Genomic DNA, 21,906 nt, shown 5'->3' with positions numbered 1-21,906 from the left:
CATCAGCTGTCCAGGTGGCTGGTCTCAGACGATCCCACAGGTGAAGAAGCCGGATGTGGAGGTCCTGGGCTAGCGTGGTTACACGTGGTCTGTGGTTGTGAGGCCGATTGGACGGAATGCCAAATTCTCTAAAATGATGTTGGAAGCGGCTTATGGTAGAGAAATTAAAATTCAATTCTCTGACAACAGCTCTGGTGGAGATTCCTGCAGTCAGCATGCCAATTGCACGCTCCCTCTAAACTTGAGACATCTGTGGCAAAACTGAACATTTTAGAGTGGCCTTTCATTGTCCCCAACACAAGGTGTACCTGTGTAATGATCATGCTGTTTAATCAGCTTCTTGATATGCTACACCTGTCAGATGGATGAAATATCTTGACAAAAGAGAAATGCTCACTAACTGGGATGTAAAAAAAAATGGTGAACAAAATTTGAGAGAAATAACCTTTTTGTTCACATGGAACATTTCTGGGAACTTTTATTTCAGCTCATAAAACATAGGACCAACACTTCTTGCGCTTATTTTTGTTCAGTATATTCAAAATACAGTAACTTAAAATCCTTTAGCTGGGCTCGATCATGTTTGCCTGGCACAATGGAACCAATAGAATAGTTGCAAAACTGCAAACCCCGCCCATCTCGCATTCCAGACAGGCTAAAAGCAAAGGATGAAATGATTAGAAAGATTCCAAATAGTATTTGAACCCAGGTCTGGTATGGATACATATATAAAAGGCCCTTTGGGGGGGGAACATGGAGGAGGTAGAAGTATAGAGTCACAGACACCAGCAGAGCTGACGCTATGGCTGTGTTCCAAATGCCACCCTATTGCCTTTATAGTGCACTACCTTTGGTAAAAAATTAGTGCACTATGTAGAGAATAGGGTGCCATTTGGGACGCAACCTATACATTATGGCAGCTAACACGTTACCTGAACCCTATGCCCTGGCATAAGGCCTACATATCATTGACAAAACAAATGACATGAATAGTCTTAAAATGATCTATAAGCTAGTTGGCAACTAGCTGACCTAGATAACAGTTTGGTGTCATGACAGTGTTAAGTCAGTTGTCATAAGCTGACATAACAGGTTATATATATATATATTATGTCTGTTATAACAGGGCTACAATCTAATGAAGGATTTGATGGATTTCCAACCCCAACTCCAGTTTGTGTCATGACAGTGTTATGTCAGTCGTCATAAGATAAGTCACAAGTCATTTATAAGTCATTTGCAGTCACACGTGTTTATAACACCTGTTATGTCATTTGTAAGACACATACATTCCAGATGAATGTGGATGTGTCCCTTAAGATGTGGGAAATAGCAGCACGAACAAACACATAAAAGGCAACGGACTGTGAGCAATACAGGAAACACAATAAATATGGAGTTCCACATGAATTAACACTTAATAAACTCCAAGGTTCAGCCGTGATGGTCCTTGACCTCTTGACCCCAATACGGTACATATAAATATTTATGTCACTTTCCTCAATTGAAATTAGATTTGTATAACACTCTCTCTCTATAATACAAACTTGACTTTTCTAAAATATGCCACGTTAAACAAGAACGTTTAAGAATGCACCCCAAATGACAACCCTATTCCTTATATAGTGCACTACTTTTGACCAGGGCCCATTTGACCAGGGCCCATAGGGGTTTGGTCAAAAATAGTGCACTATGTCGGGAATAGGGTGCCATTTGGGAAGCACAGTAAATGTAACTTCTGCAGTCACCTTGAAAAGTTGCCTTACGGTCGAGAATTCACAATTCTGCAGAAAACATCAATCAATTGTGATTCATACAGTAACACACATGCTGGTGTAGATGCTTTAGCTTCATAACTTAACATGGTGCCTTCTCTATTATCACATTCATAAACCACAAACCGAGTGACGTGAACTAGCTCCTTCTGCCGTGAGCTATTTTCAGCCTTTTTGTCGGTTCAAGTCATCAGCACTTTGTCGGTTCGATGCGTGTAAACATATTTCTCAGTCAGTAATAGTGGTCAATGGCACGACTTTGAAGGATGGACACTAGAAATACAAGATATGAACTCTCAGAACCCCCGGAATACCACGGGCTGCTGTCAATCATCCCCAAACCCAATAGAAACTCTGAAATATATAGAGAGCTCCCATTGGATCAGAGAAATGGATTGATCCCGCCTCAGGGAAGTTAAGAGACCTCAATATATGTTGTTGGACACTTTGAATTCACATATGGAATAATACATTATAATACCAGCAGTAATAAAACACAATGAGTGGACATGCTGGAGAGATGTCATTAAAACAGAACTGACTGGATACTCTTTGCTGTGGTACATGTCCAAGGGCTTTACCCAGCAGCCACCACTCTGTCCAGCAGCAGGGGGGTGATGGGCAGACAAAAGTCATTAAAAGCTGATGACCTTCTCAGGTAACACAGACACACACACACAGACACACACACACACACTTTATTGTTGTATATTCATGTATTTTCGATGTGTGTGACTGTCCTTGTCTATCAGTGTACCAGTGTTTTGTTACTGGTCATGTTGTGTGTTTCTGGTGGACCCCAGGAAGAGTAGCTGCTGCTTCAGCAAAAGATAACAGGGATCCCAATAAACAAACACGATCACTCACAGAACAGTCAACCACGACGGGACAAGCCCCATGCAATCACCATCAGGACAATCATTCAAACTGCCCTTTTTATAAGGGGTATGCTGCAAGCACAGGCACACAACAGACTCCAGAAATACAGCATTCCACCAATAACCAGAAGCCAAGGCTACTTCAGCAGCAAGCCAATACTGTGAGGTTAGATCACCTGGTAACCAATAGAGACAGGGTCACCACTTCCTGTCAAAACAGGCAACAGGAAGCAAAACAGAACAAAATACAGATAAGAGACCAGAGCTCATATCCACAAATAACCTCAGAATTGGTAGGCTGGCCTAGGATCAGGTCCCCTCCTGTCCATGTAATCTTATTCATTATGATTTAAATGGCAAAACTGGTCCTAGATCAGCACTTCCACTCTGCTTTATGAATTCAGACCCAGAGGCCCCTAGAAATAGCAGAGGACAAAAATAAGTTTAGTTTTTTTCGTCTGACATTGAGTTTAGCATTTCAGTTCATCAAAATACACTTCTATCCATACTGTAGTGCAGATGGCATAGCTCCTCCCCCGTGGGTTCTACTGTCCACCTTCTGCTAGTCGCTCATTGGTTGGTGGGCGTGCCATGATGAGGTTAGCCAGTTGTCTGGTTTTCTCACAGTTAGTTGGGTTTGCTCGCATGCTAATCGCACGGACGTGGACATCGTTCTGTGGCCGGGCGCCTGGACAGAGCCGGGCCGAGCCCCTGGACAGAGCAGGACCGGGCGCCTGGACAGAGCCGGGCCGAGCGCCTGGACAGAGCCGGGCCGAGCGCCTGGACAGAGCCGGGCCGAGCCCCTGGACAGAGCCGGGCCGAGCCCCTGGACAGAGCCGGGCCGAGCGCCTGGACAGAGCCGGGCCGAGCCCCTGGACAGAGCCGGACCAGGTGCCTGGACAGAGCCGGGCCGAGCCCCTGGACAGAGCCGGACCGAGCCCCTGGACAGAGCCGGGCCGAGCCCCAGAGCCGGGCCGAGCCCCCGGACCAGGTGCCTGGACAGAGCCGGACCAGGTGCCTGGACAGAGCCGGACCGAGCCCCTGGACAGAGCCGGACCAGGTGCCTGGACAGAGCCGGACCGAGCCCCTGGACAGAGCCGGACCGAGCCCCTGGACAGAGCCGGACCAGGTGCCTGGACAGAGCCGGACCGAGCCCCTGGACAGAGCCGGACCAGGTGCCTGGACAGAGCCGGACCGAGCCCCTGGACAGAGCCGGACCGAGCCCCTGGACAGAGCCGGACCAGGTGCCTGGACAGAGCCGGGCCGAGCCCCTGGACAGAGCAGGACCGGGCACCTGGACAGAGCCGGGCCGAGCGCCTGGACAGAGCCGGGCCGAGCCCCTGGACAGAGCCGGGCCGAGCCCCTGGACAGAGCCGGGCCGAGCGCCTGGACAGAGCCGGGCCGAGCCCCTGGACAGAGCCGGGCCGAGCCCCTGGACAGAGCCGGACCAGGTGCCTGGACAGAGCCGGGCCGAGCCCCTGGACAGAGCCGGACCGAGCCCCTGGACAGAGCCGGACCGAGCCCCTGGACAGAGCCGGGCCGAGCCCCTGGACAGAGCCGGACCAGGTGCCTGGACAGAGCCGGGCCGAGCCCCTGGACAGAGCCGGACCGAGCCCCTGGACAGAGCCGGACCGAGCCCCTGGACAGAGCCGGACCGAGCCCCTGGACAGAGCCGGACCGAGCCCCTGGACAGAGCCGGACCGAGCCCCTGGACAGAGCCGGACCGAGCCCCTGGACAGAGCCGGGCCGAGCCCCTGGACTGAGCCGGTGTCGCCACCAGTTGTAGAAGAACATCTACTGAACAGGAATTCCCATCATCAGAGAACATCCTTCAGTAAAACGTCTGTGAAACGGGAGTCCTTCTTGTCGTGGCCATTCTTTACCCACACACCAGTAGCTAAGAAGAGCTCTATCCAGTAACACCACAATACCAAAAACATTCAAATTGTATTATTTGTTTTTTACACACAGTTCCCTCAAAAAATATGAAATATATAGTATAATATATCTCTCTATCATTTGTGTAAATACAGTCAACATATACTGTAGAAGAGGTTATTTATAAACCCTCAACAGCAACTCTAAATATAAACCTCCAATCAATGCATTGTTATGTTGAGAACAGGTGTTAAACATGCCTAAGGCCTATAATAACCTGTACTGTGTACTGTGTGTTCTGGAGCAGATCATACATGACAGTGATCAGGAACCCTATTATCAAGCGTCTCAGAGTAAGGGTGTTGATCTAGGATCAGTTTAGCCGTTTGCATCATAATAAATCATTATTATGGACAGGGAGGACCTGACCCTAGATCAGCACTTCTACTCTACAGTGTTTCTCAACCTCAGTTCTCTGGGTCCACCAGCCGTTTGACTGATGTCTGATTCACACTATAGCAACGACCTGAACTGTACTGGCTCTGATATTTTATCTTCACATGATCCTTTCCAACATGGTTTCAGCAGCTATGGTGGACGCGTCACCAGGCCAGTCCAGTACAGCTTGGCCCGGCCCTGCACTGTGAATCAGACAATACTCCCAGCAAGCACATAACGTTCTGAGAACCATATGTTACTTAGAGCTTGGTGAGAGCGTGGTTGTTCTATGGTTATTTAGCATACAACCTTCACACAACTTCCTGGGAATGGTGCAGGATAGTTGTTTGGCTTTGGAACATTCTCAGCACATTTAATGAACTTGACAACAACAAAACGTATTTTGGTATTTCATTACGTTATGTATTTCAACGTTTCATATAAGTTCAAACTACAGCTACATTTCATTTCAATGTTGGTAACGTTCCCCAACTGGTTTGACATTGGGAATGTTCTCAGATAGTTCAGAGAAGTACGACGTGACAATTTATCTTGTTCCTGGAACTTCTCTTCTCAGAATGTTTGAAGAACGTTTCAGTTTTACCGGTCAGGAAACTATGGCTTCCTTCCCACAACCAATGTGAAACCAAAAAACATACGTTCCTACAACTTCAAAGGAACCAAATGTGCTAGCTGGGCTGTATGTAATAGAACAGGCTGTAAAACAACTGGGTTGAGAAACAGATTCAGGTGGTTGAAACATTCAAAGCATTGCAGCATGAAAGACGACAACATAAAAGAGCAGCCACAACTCTCTGATGGAATAGCGAACGCTATCCTTTCTATGAAGTAGATTTCTACCTGCAAGATTTGTAATGATTCGCCCCACCTAGTAGTCCTTCACCCATAGACTCTGGTTCTCAGGGTTAGCTAGTAGTCCTTCACCCATAGACTCTGGTTCTCAGGGTTGGCTAGTTGGCAAGCAGGAGGGGGGAGGAGGGGGTGTGATTGTGCGTGTCGGTGTGGGTGAGGGTCTGTCTGCAAGATGAACTCTGGAAAACCAGCACTTTCTCCCTTAAAGCACAGTGTCCCCCGACACAGACATCCTGAGACTAGGAAGCCCCCCCTCCCCCCCGGGTAGACGTCTCAGGTCCTCAGCTTGAGGATGACGATGGCCAGGATGACGAAGAAAGTGTTCCAACCCAGGGTGACAGCGAAGCCTCGCCACACCATCATCCTGGAGAGACCCCAGCCTGAGGGAGAGACGTCATCACATGATGTGTGTGTGTGTTTTGTGTCAGTTTGACATGGAAGCTCAGGTCCTACTGTGATGTGAAGATGAGACAGACAGACAGACAGACAGGCAGACAGACAGAGAGAGAGAGAGAGAGAGAGAGAGAGAGAGAGAGAGAGAGAGAGAGAGCAGGATATCTGTCCTCCACTAGAAGCCCATGACTAAGTCACGTGTGTCTGTCTGACTACTGGCACTGTGAATCATTTAGAACACTGTGTGACTACTGCATTGTGAATCATTTAGAACACTGTGTGACTACTGGCACTGTGAATCATTTAGAACACTGTGTGACTACTGGCATTGTGAATCTTTTAGAACAATGTGTGACTACTGGCATTGTGAATCATTTAGAACACTGTGTGACTACTGGCACTGTGAATCATTTAGAACACTGTGTGACTACTGGCACTGTGAATCATTTAGAACACTGTGTGACTACTGGCATTGTGAATCATTTAGAACACTGTGTGACTACTGGCATTGTGAATCATTTAGAACACTGTGTGACTACTGGCATTGTGAATCATTTAGAACACTGTGTGACTACTGGCATTGTGAATCATTTAGAACACCGTGTGACTACTGCATTGTGAATCATTTAGAACACTGTGTGACTACTGGCATTGTGAATCATTTAGAACACTGTGTGACTACTGGCATTGTGAATCATTTAGAACGCCGTGTGACTACTGGCATTGTGAATCATTTAGAACACTGTGTGACTACTGCATTGTGAATCATTTAGAACACTGTGTGACTACTGGCATTGTGAATCATTTAGAACACTGTGTGACTACTGGCATTGTGAATCATTTAGAACACTGTGTGACTACTGGCATTGTGAATCATTTAGAACACTGTGAATCATTTAGAACACTGTGTGACTACTGGCATTGTGAATCATTTAGAACACTGTGTGACTACTGGCATTGTGAATCATTTTGAACACTGTGTGACTACTGGCATTGTGAATCATTTAGAACATTTCACTGCTGATTCCGGACGAATCAGGTGTCTAAAGTCTCAGGTAACACGTGTGTGTGTGTGTGTGTGTGTGTGTGTGTGTGTGTGTGTGTGTGTGTGTGTGTTGTGTGTGTGTGTTTAGGGCTGACTGTGCAGACAGGATATAAGCTTCAATGTACTGTGTTGTGTAGCTAATTGCTATTGGATAACGTGTGTGTGTGTGTGTTACCTCTGTACATGATGCATCGTAGGGCTTCAGAAGCGTAGGTCTGGGGCAGGGCCAGACTGATGTAACGTAGTGGATAGGGGATGCACTCCACAGGCCAGATTATACCTGTAGAGAGAGGAGGAAAGAGAGAGACTTAGAGAAAGAGACTTAGAGAAAGAGACCGAGAAAGAGAGACGTAGAGAAAGAGAGAGAGACTTAGAGAGAGAGAGAGACAGAGAAAGAGAGAGACAGAGAAAGAGAGAGAGACTTAGAGAAAGAGAGAGACTTAGAGAAAGAGAGAGAGACTTAGAGAAAGAGAGAGAGACTTAGAGAAAGAGAGAGACTTAGAGAAAGAGAGAGACAGTGAAAGAGAGAGACAGTGAGAAAGAGAGAGACTTAGAGAAAGAGAGAGACTTAGAGAAAGAGAGAGACTTAGAGAAAGAGAGAGACTTAGAGAAAGAGAGAGACTTAGAGAAAGAGAGAGACTTAGAGAAAGAGAGAGACAGAGAAAGAGAGAGAGACTTAGAGAAAGAGAGAGACAGAGAAAGAGAGAGACAGAGAAACAGAGAGAGAGAAAGAGAGACAGAGAAAGAGAGAGACTTAGAAAGAGAGAGAAAGAGAGAGAGAGAAAGAGAGAGAGACTTAGAGAAAGAGAGAGACTTAGAGAAAGAGAGAGACTTAGAGAAAGAGAGAGACAGAGAAAGAGAGAGAGACTTAGAGAAAGAGAGAGACAGAGAAAGAGAGATACAGAGAAAGAGAGACAGAGAAACAGAGAGAGAGAGAGAGAGAGAAAGAGAGAGACAGAGAAAGAGAGAGACAGAGAAACAGAGAGAGAGAGAGAGAGAGAGAGACAGAGAAACAGAGAGAGGCTTAGAGAAAGAGAGAGACTTAGAGAAAGAGAGAGACTTAGAGAAAGAGAGAGACTTAGAGAAAGAGAGAGACAGAGAAAGAGGCTTAGAGAAAGAGAGAAACTTAGAGAAAGAGAGAGACTTAGAGAAAGAGAGAGAGACTTAGAGAAAGAGAGAGAGACTTAGAGAAAGAGAGAGACTTAGAGAAAGAGAGAGGCTTAGAGAAAGAGAGAGACTTAGAGAAAGAGAGAGAGACTTAGAGAAAGAGAGAGACTTAGAGAAAGAGAGAGAGACTTAGAGAAAGAGAGAGACTTAGAGAAAGAGAGACTTAGAGAAAGAGAGAGACTTAGAGAAAGAGAGAGACTTAGAGAAAGAGAGACAGAGAAGTCTTAGAGAAAGAGAGCGACAGAGAAAGAGAGAGACTTAGAGAAAGAGAGAGTCTGTCAGAGAAAGAGAGAGACATAGAGAAAGAGAGAGTCTGTCAGAGAAAGACTTAAAGAGAGAGACTTAGAGAAAGAGAGTCTGTCAGAGAAAGAGTTGAAAGAACTGAACTAGAATTTAACTGAATAACATTTTATTAAACTTCATTGTGAGAACATGTAAGAGCTACTAATATTGTAGATTTACAAAGTGACCCCCCCATAAAATACTGGGGTGTGTGTGTGTGTGTGTGTGTGTGTGTGTAAGACCTGGGTTCAAATAATATTAAGGGTATGTGAAGTACTTTCAAAGACATTTAGAATAATTGAGATATTTTGTATTTGATAAGACAATTAGCTGAAAATACTCAAACACTCCCATGCATTTAACCGAGGCATTTGAAAATAGTTTTTGAAAAAACGTGCAAATAGTAGGCTATTTATAGGAAATCATTTGAAAACACTTTCAAATACTTTCAACAGAAATTGATTCAGGCAACATGATTAAATACACAGAAAATAAGTATTTAAATAATAAATACACATGTATTTGAACCCAGGTTTGGTGCGTGTGTGTGCTAGCGTGTGTGACGTACCACTGACGATGAGGTTGAGGTAAAAGACAGTGTGTGTGTGTGTGTGTGTGTCTCTGTGTGCTAGCGTGTGTATGTGCGTCTGTGTGTGTGTGTGTGACGTACCACTGACGATGAGGTTGGGGTAGAAGATACCAAGGGCAGCCTGGTTGGCGTTCTGTTCGTCATCGATGGCAGATGAGATGACCAGACCAAAGGAGATGCCAGTCACACCCTGCAGCCCAATCAGAGCTATAACCAACACCAGGCTCCCCTCATTAGGGATCTGGAGGGAGGGAGAGAGGCAGAGGGAGGGGGGAGGGAGGGGGAGAGGTGGAGGAGGGGGGAGGGAGGGGAAGAGGCAGAGGCAGAGGAGGGGGGAGGAGAAGAGGCAGAGGAGGGGGGAGGAGAAGAGGCAGAGGAGGGGGGAGGAGAAGAGGCAGAGGAGGGGGGAGGAGAAGAGGCAGAGGAGGGGGGAGGAGAAGAGGCAGAGGAGGGGGAGGGGAAGAGGCAGAGGAGGGGGAGGGGAAGAGGCAGAGGAGGGGGGAGGAGAAGAGGCAGAGGAGGGGGGAGGGGAAGAGGCAGAGGAGGGGGGAGGGGAAGAGGCAGAGGAGGGGGGAGGAGAAGAGGCAGGGGAGGGGAAGAGGCAGGGGAGGGGAAGAGGCAGAGGAGGGGGGAGGTAGGGGAAGAGGCAGAGGAGGGGGAGGGAGGGGGAGAGGCAAAGGAGGGGGGAGAGGCAGAGGAGGGAGGGGAGAGGCAGAGGAGGGGGGAGGGAGGGTGGGAGAGGCAGAGGAGGGAGGGGAAGAGTCAGAGGAGGGGGAGAGAGGGGAGAGGCAAAGGAGGGGGAGAGAACATAGGAGGGGGAGGGAGGGAGGGGGAGAGGCAGAGGAGAGAGGGGAGAGACAGAGGAAGGGCGAGGGAGGGTGGAGAGGTCGAGGTGTAGGGGAAAAGATGGGTGGGATGGGGAGAGGTGGAAGGGGAGAGAGAGAGAGAGAATATGTTGGATGGGAGGGGACAGTAAAAAGTGAGAAAAGACAGAGAAGGAGGGATGGTAACAAGAGAGAGGAAGGTAAAAGAGCATGTCATGTTATTCAATGATATAGTGTCTGTTACATTGTCACAATACAGAGACCTGTGTGTGTGTGTGTGTGTGTGTGCGTGAGTGTGTGTGTGTCTGTCTGTGTGTCTGTCTGTCTGTCTGTCTCCACTGACAAGGTGTAAAAATAGACTGCAGGGAGAAAGCACATGGCTGCTCGGTTGCCACAGCAATCAAAGGCTGTTGTCGTGGTGATTCAGTAGTGATCCTTAGAGATGATGGACTCAGGTACTGGTAAGAATAGAAATATATACTCCATACACCTCTTTGGACTATGTGGCGGCAGGGTAGCCTAGTTAGGGAGAGGCGGGACGCAAATGTCTCAACTGGCCAATGGCCAGGGAAAATGCAGAGCGCCAGATTCAAATACAATACTATACAAATCAAACCTTCATTAAATCACACATGTAAGATACTCAATTAAAGCTACACTCGTTGGGAATCCAGCCAACATGTCAGATTTTAAAAATGCTTTTCGGCGAAAGCATAAGAAGCTATTTTCTGATAGCCTGCACCATCTGCACCAGCAGTGAACAAAGGAGTTAGCATATTACAACCCTGCAGGCGCTACACAAAACGCAGAAATAAAATATAAAACATGCCTTACCTTTGACGAGCTTCTTTTGTTGGCACTCCGATATGTCCCATAAACATCACAATTGGTCCTTTTGTTCGATTAATTCCGTCCATATATATCCAAATGTCAATTTATAAAGCACGTTTGATCCAGAAAAAAACTGCTTCCAAAAAACGCAACGTTACTACAAAATATTTCAAAAGTTGCCTATAAACTTGGCCAAAATATTTTAAACTACTTTTGTAATACAACTTTAGGTATTTTTAAACGTTAATAATCGATCAAATTGTAGACGGGTCTTTCTGTGTTCAATACAGGAAGACAACAAACCAGCACCACTTTTCACGTCTTGCGCAACTCACAAAAGTGTACCCAGTTCCTAGTTGGCCTACTTCTTCATTGCACAAAGGAATAACCTCAATCAAATTCCAAAGACTGGTGACATCCAGTGGAAGCGGTAGGAACTGAAAACAGGTTTCTAATAAATATCCCTGGGCAATGACACCTCAGGGAACAGAGAGAGAGAAAAAAATCTGAACAGTTAGTCCTCAGGGTTTTGCCTGCTACATAAATTCTGTTATACTCACAGACATGATTCAAACAGTTTTAGAAACTTCAGAGTGTTCTCTTTCCAAATCATATGAATAATATGCATATCTTATATTCTTGGCATGAGTAGCAGGAAGTTGAAATAGGGCACACTATTTATCCAAAAGTGAAAATTCTGCCCCCTAGCCCCAAGAGGCTTTAGAGCGTTGGACTAGTAACCGCAAGGTTGCAAGTTCAAATCCCCGAGCTGACAAGGTACAAATCTGTCGTTCTGCCTCTGAACAGGCAGTTAACCCACTAGGCCGTTATTGAAAATAAGAATTTGTTCTTAATAAATCCTCTTAAGGATCAATGTCACGCTTCTCCTAACGCTTCTCCTAGCGCTTCTCCTATAGCACGAGAGATACTTTATTTTATATAACGTTGCAATAATTTATAGCTTTAAAATAGGCACATTCTTTTCTCCTCTACCTTGGATTATTCATTTATTTGACCATAAACCTCAATATAATCTGGCAGCGTAATTACATTTAAAAGCGTTTCTTCAACAGTGTGTTAGAAAAATGAAAGTAAAAGTATGTGAAAGATTTGAACCCAGGTCTGGAAAGGTCAACCTGAGGTCAAGGGATGAATAGAAACTTCAGACTCCATTGATTGTCGATAGGCACGTGGATGGAACTGTTGTTGGGTGACATTTAGCATTAATTGTTTGGTGTGTGAGACATTTTGATTTTTTAAAACTATCCAAGTCAGTTATATTCTTCAAAAAGACATGGGTGTATTATTCATTTTTAAATAAAACACATGGATGTGGGAAACACAGAATGTCCCTTCAACATTTTACTAATTAAACTTCACCTGCTTCCTCTTCTTCTGAACTATTTCTCAATTTACAGTGTCAGTGCAGTAATACCACCAAGTGGCCACTAGATGGAGGTGTAGGACCACTACATAAGGTAATGCAGGGTACCGTACCGTGTAGTATTGAAGAGGTCAAGCCAGAACTCGGGTTCTGCAGCCACAGAGGAGCATTTGAAGTCAACTCTGCATTACAAGTCAACATCTCTGCGTAACTATCCCCCATATTCCCTAACACTCCACAATATATACATCCCCACAGTCACAACGTGCTGCTCAGTGTGTGTACAACACCATATATACATCTCCACAGTTACACCGTGCTGCTCAGTGTGTGTACAACACCATATATACATCTCCACAGTTACACCGTGCTGCTCAGTGTGTGTACAACACCATATAAACATCTCCACAGTCACAATGTGCTGCTCAGTGTGTGTACAACACCATATATACATCTCCACAGTTACACCGTGCTGCTCAGTGTGTGTACAACACCATATATACATCTCCACAGTCACACCGTGCTGCTCAGTGTGTGTACAACACAATATATACATCTCCACAGTCACAATGTGCTGCTCAGTGTGTGTACAACACCATATAAACATCTCCACAGTCACAATGTGCTGCTCAGTGTGTGTACAACACCATATATACATCTCCACAGTCACACCGTGCTGCTCAGTGTGTGTACAACACAATATATACATCTCCACAGTCACAATGTGCTGCTCAGTGTGTGTACAACACAATATATACATCTCCACAGTCACACCGTGCTGCTCAGTGTGTGTACAACACTATATATACATCTCCACAGTCACACCGTGCTGCTCAGTGTGTGTACAACACAATATATACATCTCCACAGTCACATCGTGCTGCTCAGTGTGTGTACAACACCATATATACATCTCCACAGTTACACCGTGCTGCTCAGTGTGTGTACAACACTATATATACATCTCCACAGTCACAATGTGCTGCTCAGTGTGTGTACAACACTATATATACATCTCCACAGTCACACCGTGCTGCTCAGTGTGTGTACAACACAATATATACATCTCCACAGTCACATCGTGCTGCTCAGTGTGTGTACAACACTATATACATCTCCACAGTCACACTGTGCTGCTCAGTGTGTGTACAACACCAGTGGCACAGGGAAGTGAACATGAGACAGGGATGTTCAATCATTCAGGAGTCATGATAAGCCTTGCTGATGAAGACGGATGGAGGCTGCTGTGTATGTGTGTGTGTGTCTGTGTGCTTGTGTGTGTGTGTGTTTGTATGTGTGTATGCCTATGTGTGTGTGTGTGTGTGTTACCTTGAAGACGAGCAGCATTAAGAGCAGTAGTAGAATGACCTGGATGCTGATGACAAACAGCTGGGAGATGAGATGGGCCAGCACAGTCTCCAACGAACTAACACCTGGAGAGAGAGAGAGGAGACAGAGAGAGAGAAGGAGAGAGTGAAATAGAGGAGAGGAGAAAGGGAGGGAGAGAGAGAGAGAGAGAGAGAGAGAGGAGACAGAGAGAACGAAGGAGAGAGTGAAATAGAGGAGAGGAAAAAGGGAGGGAGAGAGAGAGAGAGAGGAGACAGGGAGAGAGAGAGAGAACGAAGGAGAGAGTGAAGTAGAGGAGAGAGGAGAAAGGGAGGGAGAGAGAGAGGAGACAGCGAGAGAGAGAACGAAGGAGAGAGTGAAGTAGAGGAGAGAGGAGAAAGGGAGGGAGAGAGAGAGGAGAAGAGGGGTAGAGAGAGAGAGGAGAGAAGAGGGGTAGAGAGAGAGAGGAGAGAAGAGGGGTAGAGAGAGAGAGAGAGAGAGGAGAGAAGAGGGAGAGAGAGAACGAAGGAGAGAGTGAAATAGAAGAGAGGAGAAAGGGAGGGAGAGAGAGAGAGGGAGAGAATAGTGGGACAGGAGAAAAGGAAGAGGAATGTGGGGAGAAGATAATTTAATGTTCTGACAAACTGGCCCATGGTGATTTAACCAGATCTTCTGATTAGTGGTCAGGATAATCCACCTCCCCCTAGTGGTCTGTACTGGTCACTACATAGATAATGACCACAAACTGTCAATGCATATAAAAATGGAACCATATTCCCTATATCCAAGCCAGTTCCACTGTGTTTTGTCATTGTTCCCCTCTAATCAGGGACTGATTTAGACCTGGGACACCAGGTGGGTGATTCCCCTCTAACCAGGGACCCATTTAGACCTGGGACAACAGGTGGGTGATTCCCCTCTAATCAGGGACTGATTTAGACCTGGGACACCAGGTGGGTGATTCCCCTCTAATCAGGGACTGGTTTAGACCTGGGACACCAGGTGGGTGATATTAATGATCAGGTAGAACAGAAAACCAGCAGGGTAAGAGTTGAATACCCCGGGGCTATATAGTGCACTAGTTTTGTCCAGTGCGCTCTATAGATAACAGGGTGGCATTGGGGACACTTGGGCCCTCGTCAACAGTAGTGCACTAAATAGGGTATAGGGTGCCATTTGGAACACAGTCTGTTATCCACTTAATGAACCTCTTACCTGCAACCCAGCACCTGTCCATTAGCCCCTCCTTCCTCTCTATCACGAAGGACAGAGCCGTCAAGCCCACTGCCAGGTAGAACGTGATGCTGTGTAGAGAGGGAAGGGAGGGGGAGAGAGAAGGTGTGCAGGAGAGAGAGAAGGAGGGAGGGGGGAGAGAGAAGGGAGGGGCGAGAGAGAGAAGGGAGTGTGAGAGAGAGAAAGAAGGGTGAGAGGGAGGAGGGGGAGAGAGAGCAGAAGGGAGGGGGCGAGAGAGAGAAGGGAGGGGGAGAGAGAATGGAGGGGGAGAGAGAGAAGGAAGGGGAGAGAGAGAAGGGAGGGGAGAGAGCGAAGGAAGGGGGGAGAGAGAGAAGGGAGGGGGGAGAGAGAGAAGGGAGGGGGAGAGACAGAAGGGAAGGGGAGAGAGAGAAGGAAGGGGGGAGAGAGAGAAGGGAGGGGGGAGAGAGAGATGGAGGGGGAGAGAGAGAAGGAAGGGGGGAGAGAGAGAAGGGAGGGGGAGAGAGAGCAGAAGGGAGGGGGGAGAGAGAGAAGGGAGGGGGAGAGAGAGAAGGAGGGGGGAGAGAGAGAAGGGAGGGGGGGAGAAGAGAAGGGAGGGGGGAGAAAGAGAAGGGAGGGGGAGAGAGAGCAGAAGGGAGGGGGTGAGAGAGAGAAGGGAGGGGGGAGAGAGAGAAGGGAGGGGGGAGAGAGAGAAGGGAGGGGGGAGAGAGAGAAGGGAGGGGGGGGAGAGCAGAAGGGAGGGGGAAATAGGTGAGACAAGGAAAGGAGGAAAAGAGAGGATAAAGAGAGAACTACAGCTTCGTCTCAGTAAAGCTGACTAGGTTCAGACGTGGACTGAATCTCTACCTCAGAACGGCTCCTGGCGTCACAAACGTGGTGAAGTCTGAGTTCATGCTGCCATAGATGGGCTCCTCAAACTGAGAAACGGGACAAAGAGAAATAGTCAGTTTAATATTTTCCTCCCAGTGTGCATCTGTGTATTGATCAGGGACCAGTGGAACGGACCACGGTTATACATTCAGTAACACAGGCTACATCACAGTCCTTCAGAAGGAATAGGTGCAACTCTCGCTCACATTGAAGAACTTCATACTTCATCTAATTTGAGTTAAAATCATGACGTTTCAACCATCAATGGCCCTCGTCAGAATCAATGGTCTTGGCAAGACAACAACATGTTGCTATAGCATAAGGAAGCAAGGTTAGCATCAAGGCTAGTGGATGGGGATGGCAAAATACTATCAACAGAGTGTGATCCCCAAATAGAACCCTATTCCCTACATAGTGCACTACTTTTGACCAGAGCCTTATGGGAATAGGGTGCCTTTAAGGGTGCAGTGAGTGTTTTAAGGGGTTATTGTTGTCCTACCTTGACAGGAAGAGAGACCAGGTAAGACATGCTCCCCATCTTATACTGGACGAAGTCCTGAGGAGGGAACAGACTGTTTCACTTCACTACTGGATGTATCTTTATCAACAGCTGGGCTGCATCTCAACAGTCTGAACAGGCTACTTCAATAGCTGGGCTGCACCTCAACAGTCTGAACAAGCTACTTCAACAGCTGGGCTGCATCTCAACAGTCTGAACAGGCTACTTCAACAGCTGGGCTGCATCTCAACAGTCTGAACAAGCTACTTCAACAGCTGGGCTGCATCTCAACAGTTTGAACAAGCTACTTCAACAGCTGGGCTGCACCTCAACAGTCTGAACAAGCTACTTCAACAGCTGGGCTGCACCTCAACAGTCTGAACAAGCTACTTCAACAGCTGGGCTGCATCTCAACAGTCTGAACAGGCTACTTCAACAGCTGGGCTGCATCTCAACAGTCTGAACAAGCTACTTCAACAGCTGGGCTGCATCTCAACAGTTTGAACAAGCTACTTCAACAGCTGGGCTGCACCTCAACAGTTTGAACAAGCTACTTCAACAGCTGGGCTGCATCTCAACAGTCTGAACAAGCTACTTCAACAGCTGGGCTGCATCTCAACAGTCTAAACAAGCTACTTCAACAGCTGGGCTGCATCTCAACAGTCTGAACAGGCTACTTCAACAGCTGGGCTGCATCTCAACAGTCTGAACAAGCTACTTCAACAGCTGGGCTGCATCTCAACAGTCTGAACAAGCTACTTCAACAGCTGGGCTGCATCTCAACAGTCTGAACAAGCTACTTCATCAGCTGGGCTGCATCTCAACAGTCTGAACATGCTACTTCAACAGCTGGGCTGCATCTCAACAGTCTGAACAGGCTACTTCAATAGCTGGGCTGCATCTCAACAGTTTGAACAAGCTACTTCAACAGCTGGGCTGCATCTCAACAGTCTGAACACGCTACTTCAACAGCTGGGCTGCATCTCAACAGTCTGAACAGGCTACTTCAATAGCTGGGCTGCATCTCAACAGTTTGAACAAGCTACTTCAACAGCTGGGCTGCATCTCAACAGTTTGAACAAGCTATTTCAACAGCTGGGCTGCATCTCAACAGTCTGAACAGGCTACTTCAATAGCTGGGCTGCATCTCAACAGTTTGAACAAGCTACTTCAACAGCTGGGCTGCATCTCAACAGTTTGAACAAGCTATTTCAACAGCTGGGCTGCATCTCAACAGTCTGAACAAGCTACTTCAACAGCTGGGCTGCACCTCAACAGTCTGAACAAGCTACTTCAACAGCTGGGCTGCATCTCAACAGTCTGAACACGCTACTTCAACAGCTGGGCTGCATCTCAACAGTTTGAACAAGCTACTTCAACAGCTGGGCTGCATCTCAACAGTCTGAACAAGCTACTTCAACAGCTGGGCTGCATCTCAACAGTCTGAACAAGTGACTTCCTCACCTCGTCACATTTCATTAATCTGCACTGATGTAAAAAAGAACTGGACAGGTTGAAAGCGTTTCCAGTAGGCTTTGATTTGCCATGTTGCTTTCATCCATGGTGTTTTTAGATCGGTCCAGATGAGCAGAACAGAGAAAGACCCTGCTGCCATGCAGTCAGTGTGTATTACACTAGATAAAGATATCATCTGTATGAGGTTTTGAAAGCCAGACGGCGCCATTAAACAATAAGACTCCGTTCCCATTGAAGAAAGAGCAGATAGATCTGCAGGGAGGAAACAACAGGGAACTCTGGTTGTACCTCAAAGGCATCGGCTAGTTTCTTCTGAAGCATCATGGCGATCTGTTGATCTGGTGACAAAAACACACTACGAGGTGAAAACAATGGCATCATTATCAAGTCTATTATCGCTTGAAAAAAGCACTTTTGATTGATCTATTTAATAAACATTAAAAAAACATCTCAAGATTAATCATCATTAAAATGCCTTTTCCAATCTCCATCATTTAGGAGATAAACCATCATTCAGAAGACCCACACTGTTACACTACCACCTAGTGGTCATTTTCACACACAACGTATCTATTCCATTGTATTGTATTGTATTGTATTGTATTGTATTGTATTGTATTGTATTGTACCAGTATTCTATTATAATTCTAGTCTCTTTGAGGGTGAATTCTTTCACACACTGTCACATGCCAACAGACTGCGGAGTGAAAGCTTACTAACAGTGTTCTATTCTATTCAGATCTATTCTATTCTAACAGTGTTCTATTCTATTCAGATCTATTCTATTCTAACAGTGTTCTATTCTATTCAGATCTATTCTATTCTAGCAGTATATTCTACTCTATTTGAAGGTATATTCTGGAACACTGTCACATGCCAACAGACTGCGGAGTGAAAGCTTACTGGTCAGGTCCAACCAGACGTGCACCGACCCTCCATCCACCACCTCCTTAGAGACCTGCCGCTGGATCATCCTGTATAATACAACACACACCACAGAACAGACATGATACAGTAAGGATCCTGTATAATACAACACACACCACAGAACAGACATGATACAGTAAGGATCCTGTATAGTACAACACACACCACAGAACAGACATGATACAGTAAGGATCCTGTATAGTACAACACACACCACAGAACAGACATGATACTGTATAGTACAACACACACCACAGAGACATGATACAGTAAGGATCCTGTATAGTACAACACACACCACAGAACAGACATGATACAGTAAGGATCCTGTATAGTACAACACACACCACAGAACAGACATGATACTGTATAGTACAACACACACCACAGAGACATGATACAGTAAGGATCCTGTATAGTACAACACACACCACAGAACAGACATGATACTGTATAGTACAACACACACCACAGAGACATGATACAGTAAGGATCCTGTATAGTACAACACACACCACAGAACAGACATGATACTGTATAGTACAACACACACCACAGAGACATGATACAGTAAGGATCCTGTATAGTACAACACACACAACAGAACAGACATGATACTGTATAGTACAACACACACCACAGAGACATGATACAGTAAGGATCCTGTATAGTACAACACACACCACAGAACAGACATGATACTGTATAGTACAACACACACCACAGAGACATGATACAGTAAGGATCCTGTATAGTACAACACACACCACAGAACAGACATGATACTGTATAGTACAACACACACCACAGAGACATGATACAGTAAGGATCCTGTATAGTACAACACACACCACAGAACAGACATGATACTGTATAGTACAACACACACCACAGAGACATGATACAGTAAGGATCCTGTATAGTACAACACACACCACAGAACAGACATGATACTGTATAGTACAACACACACCACAGAGACATGATACAGTAAGGATCCTGTATAGTACAACACACACCACAGAACAGACATGATACAGTAAGGATCCTGTATGATACAACACACACCACAGAACAGACATGATACAGTAAGGATCCTGTATGATACAACACACACCACAGAACAGACATGATACAGTAAGGATCCTGTATAGTACAACACACACCACAGAACAGACATGAGTACTTTATTGGTGCGATTCCACCAAACGGACTTGTTGCAGATGAAAGTCAGTCCATGATGACGCAGGTTTCATGTCTCGAAATAAAATCTGGTGAAGTTCAATGTGTTTCCATCGCATAGTTTTGTTGCATAGATTAGTAAATGTGTCAACTCTGGTCTTGGCATGTTCGCTCTAGCCAACAGCTCACAGGCTGTGTGGGTAGGCTGTGTGAGTAGGCTGTGTGGGTAGGCAGTGTGAATAGGCTGTGTGGGTAGGCAGTGTGAGTAGACTGTGTGGGTAGGAAGTGTGAGTAGGCAGTGTGGGTAGGCTGTGTGAGTAGGCTATGTGGGTAGGCTGTGTGAGTAGGCTGTGTGAGTAGGCTGTGTGAGTAGGCTGTGTGAGTAGGCTGTGCGGGTAGGCTGTGTGAGTAGGCTGTGTGGGTAGGCTGTGTGAATAGGCTGTGCGGGTAGGCTGTGTGAGTAGGCTGTGTGAGTAGGCTGTGTGAGTAGGCTGTGTGAGTAGGCTGTGCGGGTAGGCTGTGCGAGTAGGCAGTGTGAGTAGGCTGTGTGAGTAGGCTGTGTGGGTAGGCTGTGCGGGTAGGCTGTGCGGGTAGGCTGTGCGGGTAGGCTGTGCGGGTAGGTTCGTCTACATAATGAGATTATTGTGGATAAGAACAAGAATATTTGTATTTGTCAAACGGCAAATTAAGCTTCATGGCACCAGAATAAGGAGGACCACACAACATGTCATCTGTAGTCTAATAAACTGTATGGTTTCCTGAGTCGTAGTGGGAGGACCACACAACATGTCATCTGTAGTCTAATAAACTGTATGGTTTCCTGAGTCGTAGTGGGAGGACCACACAACATGTCATCTGTAGTCTAATAAACTGTATGGTTTCCTGAGTCGTAGTGGGAGGACCACACAACATGTCATCTGTAGTCTAATAAACTGTATAGTTTCCTGAGTCGTAGTGGGAGGACCACACAACATGTCATCTGTAGTCTAATAAACTGTATGGTTTCCTGAGTCATAGTGGGAGGACCACACAACATGTCATCTGTAGTCTAATACACTGTTTGGTTTCCTGAGTCGTAGTGGGAGGACCACACAACATGTCATCTGTAGTCTAGTAAACTGTTTGGTTTCCTGAGTCGTAGTGGGAGGACCACACAACATGTCATCTGTAGTCTAATAAACTGTATGGTTTCCTGAGTCGTAGTGGGAGGACAACACAACATGTCATCTGTAGTCTAATAAACTGTATGGTTTCCTGAGTCGTAGTGGGAGGACCACACAACATGTCATCTGTAGTCTAATAAACTGCATGGTTTCCTGAGTCGTAGTGGGAGGACAACACAACATGTCATCTGTAGTCTAGTAAACTGTTTGGTTTCCTGAGTCGTAGTGGGAGGACAACACAACATGTCATCTGTAGTCTAATAAACTGTATGGTTTCCTGAGTCGTAGTGGGAGGACCACACAACATGTCATCTGTAGTCTAGTAAACTGTATGGTTTCCTGAGTCGTAGTGGGAGGACACCACAACATGTCATCGCGTGACTTCAAGTTGACTTCGATATGATGGTTATTATATCAATATTTGTGCATTTTAAAGACACAAAAAGGTCCCACCATGTCGAATGAACAAATGATCTGTCTGCTAACTGTTTCCATCACAACTGTCATGATAAAAAAAATAAAAAAATGTATACGGTTTGACTGTGGAAGGAAACCTGGTTATTGACAGTGTTTTAGAGTGAAGGGGAGAAGAGAACAGAAGAGAGGAGAGGAGAACAGAAGAACAAGGGAAGAAGATGAGACTAGACAAGAGACAGGTCCAGAGGTAGGTCTCACCTCTTGGTCAGGTAGCTGGTAAAATTCTTTCCAAACCCGATGACGGCCCAGTACTCTCCATTATAGGCCCCTGCAAAAGCCTCAGCATGGGACAGGTTCACCTAGGGCAGGGAGGGACAGGGGACACCTTCAGTGACTATAGCTAGGTCTTAAATTATACCCTATTTCTCCATCTAGTGGACGAAGTCTGACCAGGAGGACAGTGTTACACGCTATTCC

The 21,906-nt window shown here is 46.2% G+C and overlaps 1 protein-coding gene across 6 annotated transcripts in view; it reads right to left on the bottom strand.

Moving 5' to 3' along the window:
• Nucleotides 1-5,368: 5,368 nt before the first annotated feature.
• Nucleotides 5,369-21,906, bottom strand: part of LOC116372077 (ABC transporter G family member 20) — a 51,040-nt gene continuing 34,502 nt past the window's right edge. For all 6 annotated transcript variants that reach the window (XM_031821158.1, XM_031821157.1, XM_031821160.1 and 3 more), the window contains 10 exons: nt 21,688-21,788; nt 18,644-18,714; nt 18,029-18,078; nt 16,265-16,321; nt 15,742-15,812; nt 14,899-14,987; nt 13,687-13,790; nt 9,400-9,559; nt 7,456-7,560; nt 5,369-6,222 (listed from right to left, as the gene is read on the bottom strand). In XM_031821158.1, the coding sequence (XP_031677018.1) occupies nt 6,116-6,222; nt 7,456-7,560; nt 9,400-9,559; nt 13,687-13,790; nt 14,899-14,987; nt 15,742-15,812; nt 16,265-16,321; nt 18,029-18,078; nt 18,644-18,714; nt 21,688-21,788 (915 nt within the window). In that variant the 3' untranslated portion in view covers nt 5,369-6,115. The remainder of the gene's footprint in view (nt 6,223-7,455; nt 7,561-9,399; nt 9,560-13,686; nt 13,791-14,898; nt 14,988-15,741; nt 15,813-16,264; nt 16,322-18,028; nt 18,079-18,643; nt 18,715-21,687; nt 21,789-21,906) is intronic.

Source organism: Oncorhynchus kisutch, unplaced genomic scaffold (genome assembly GCF_002021735.2).
Source record: "Oncorhynchus kisutch isolate 150728-3 unplaced genomic scaffold, Okis_V2 scaffold3899, whole genome shotgun sequence".
Classification (NCBI taxonomy): Eukaryota; Metazoa; Chordata; class Actinopteri; order Salmoniformes; family Salmonidae; genus Oncorhynchus; species Oncorhynchus kisutch.
Note: the sequence above shows the minus strand (reverse complement) of the source record. Positions and strands in the feature narration are given on the sequence as shown.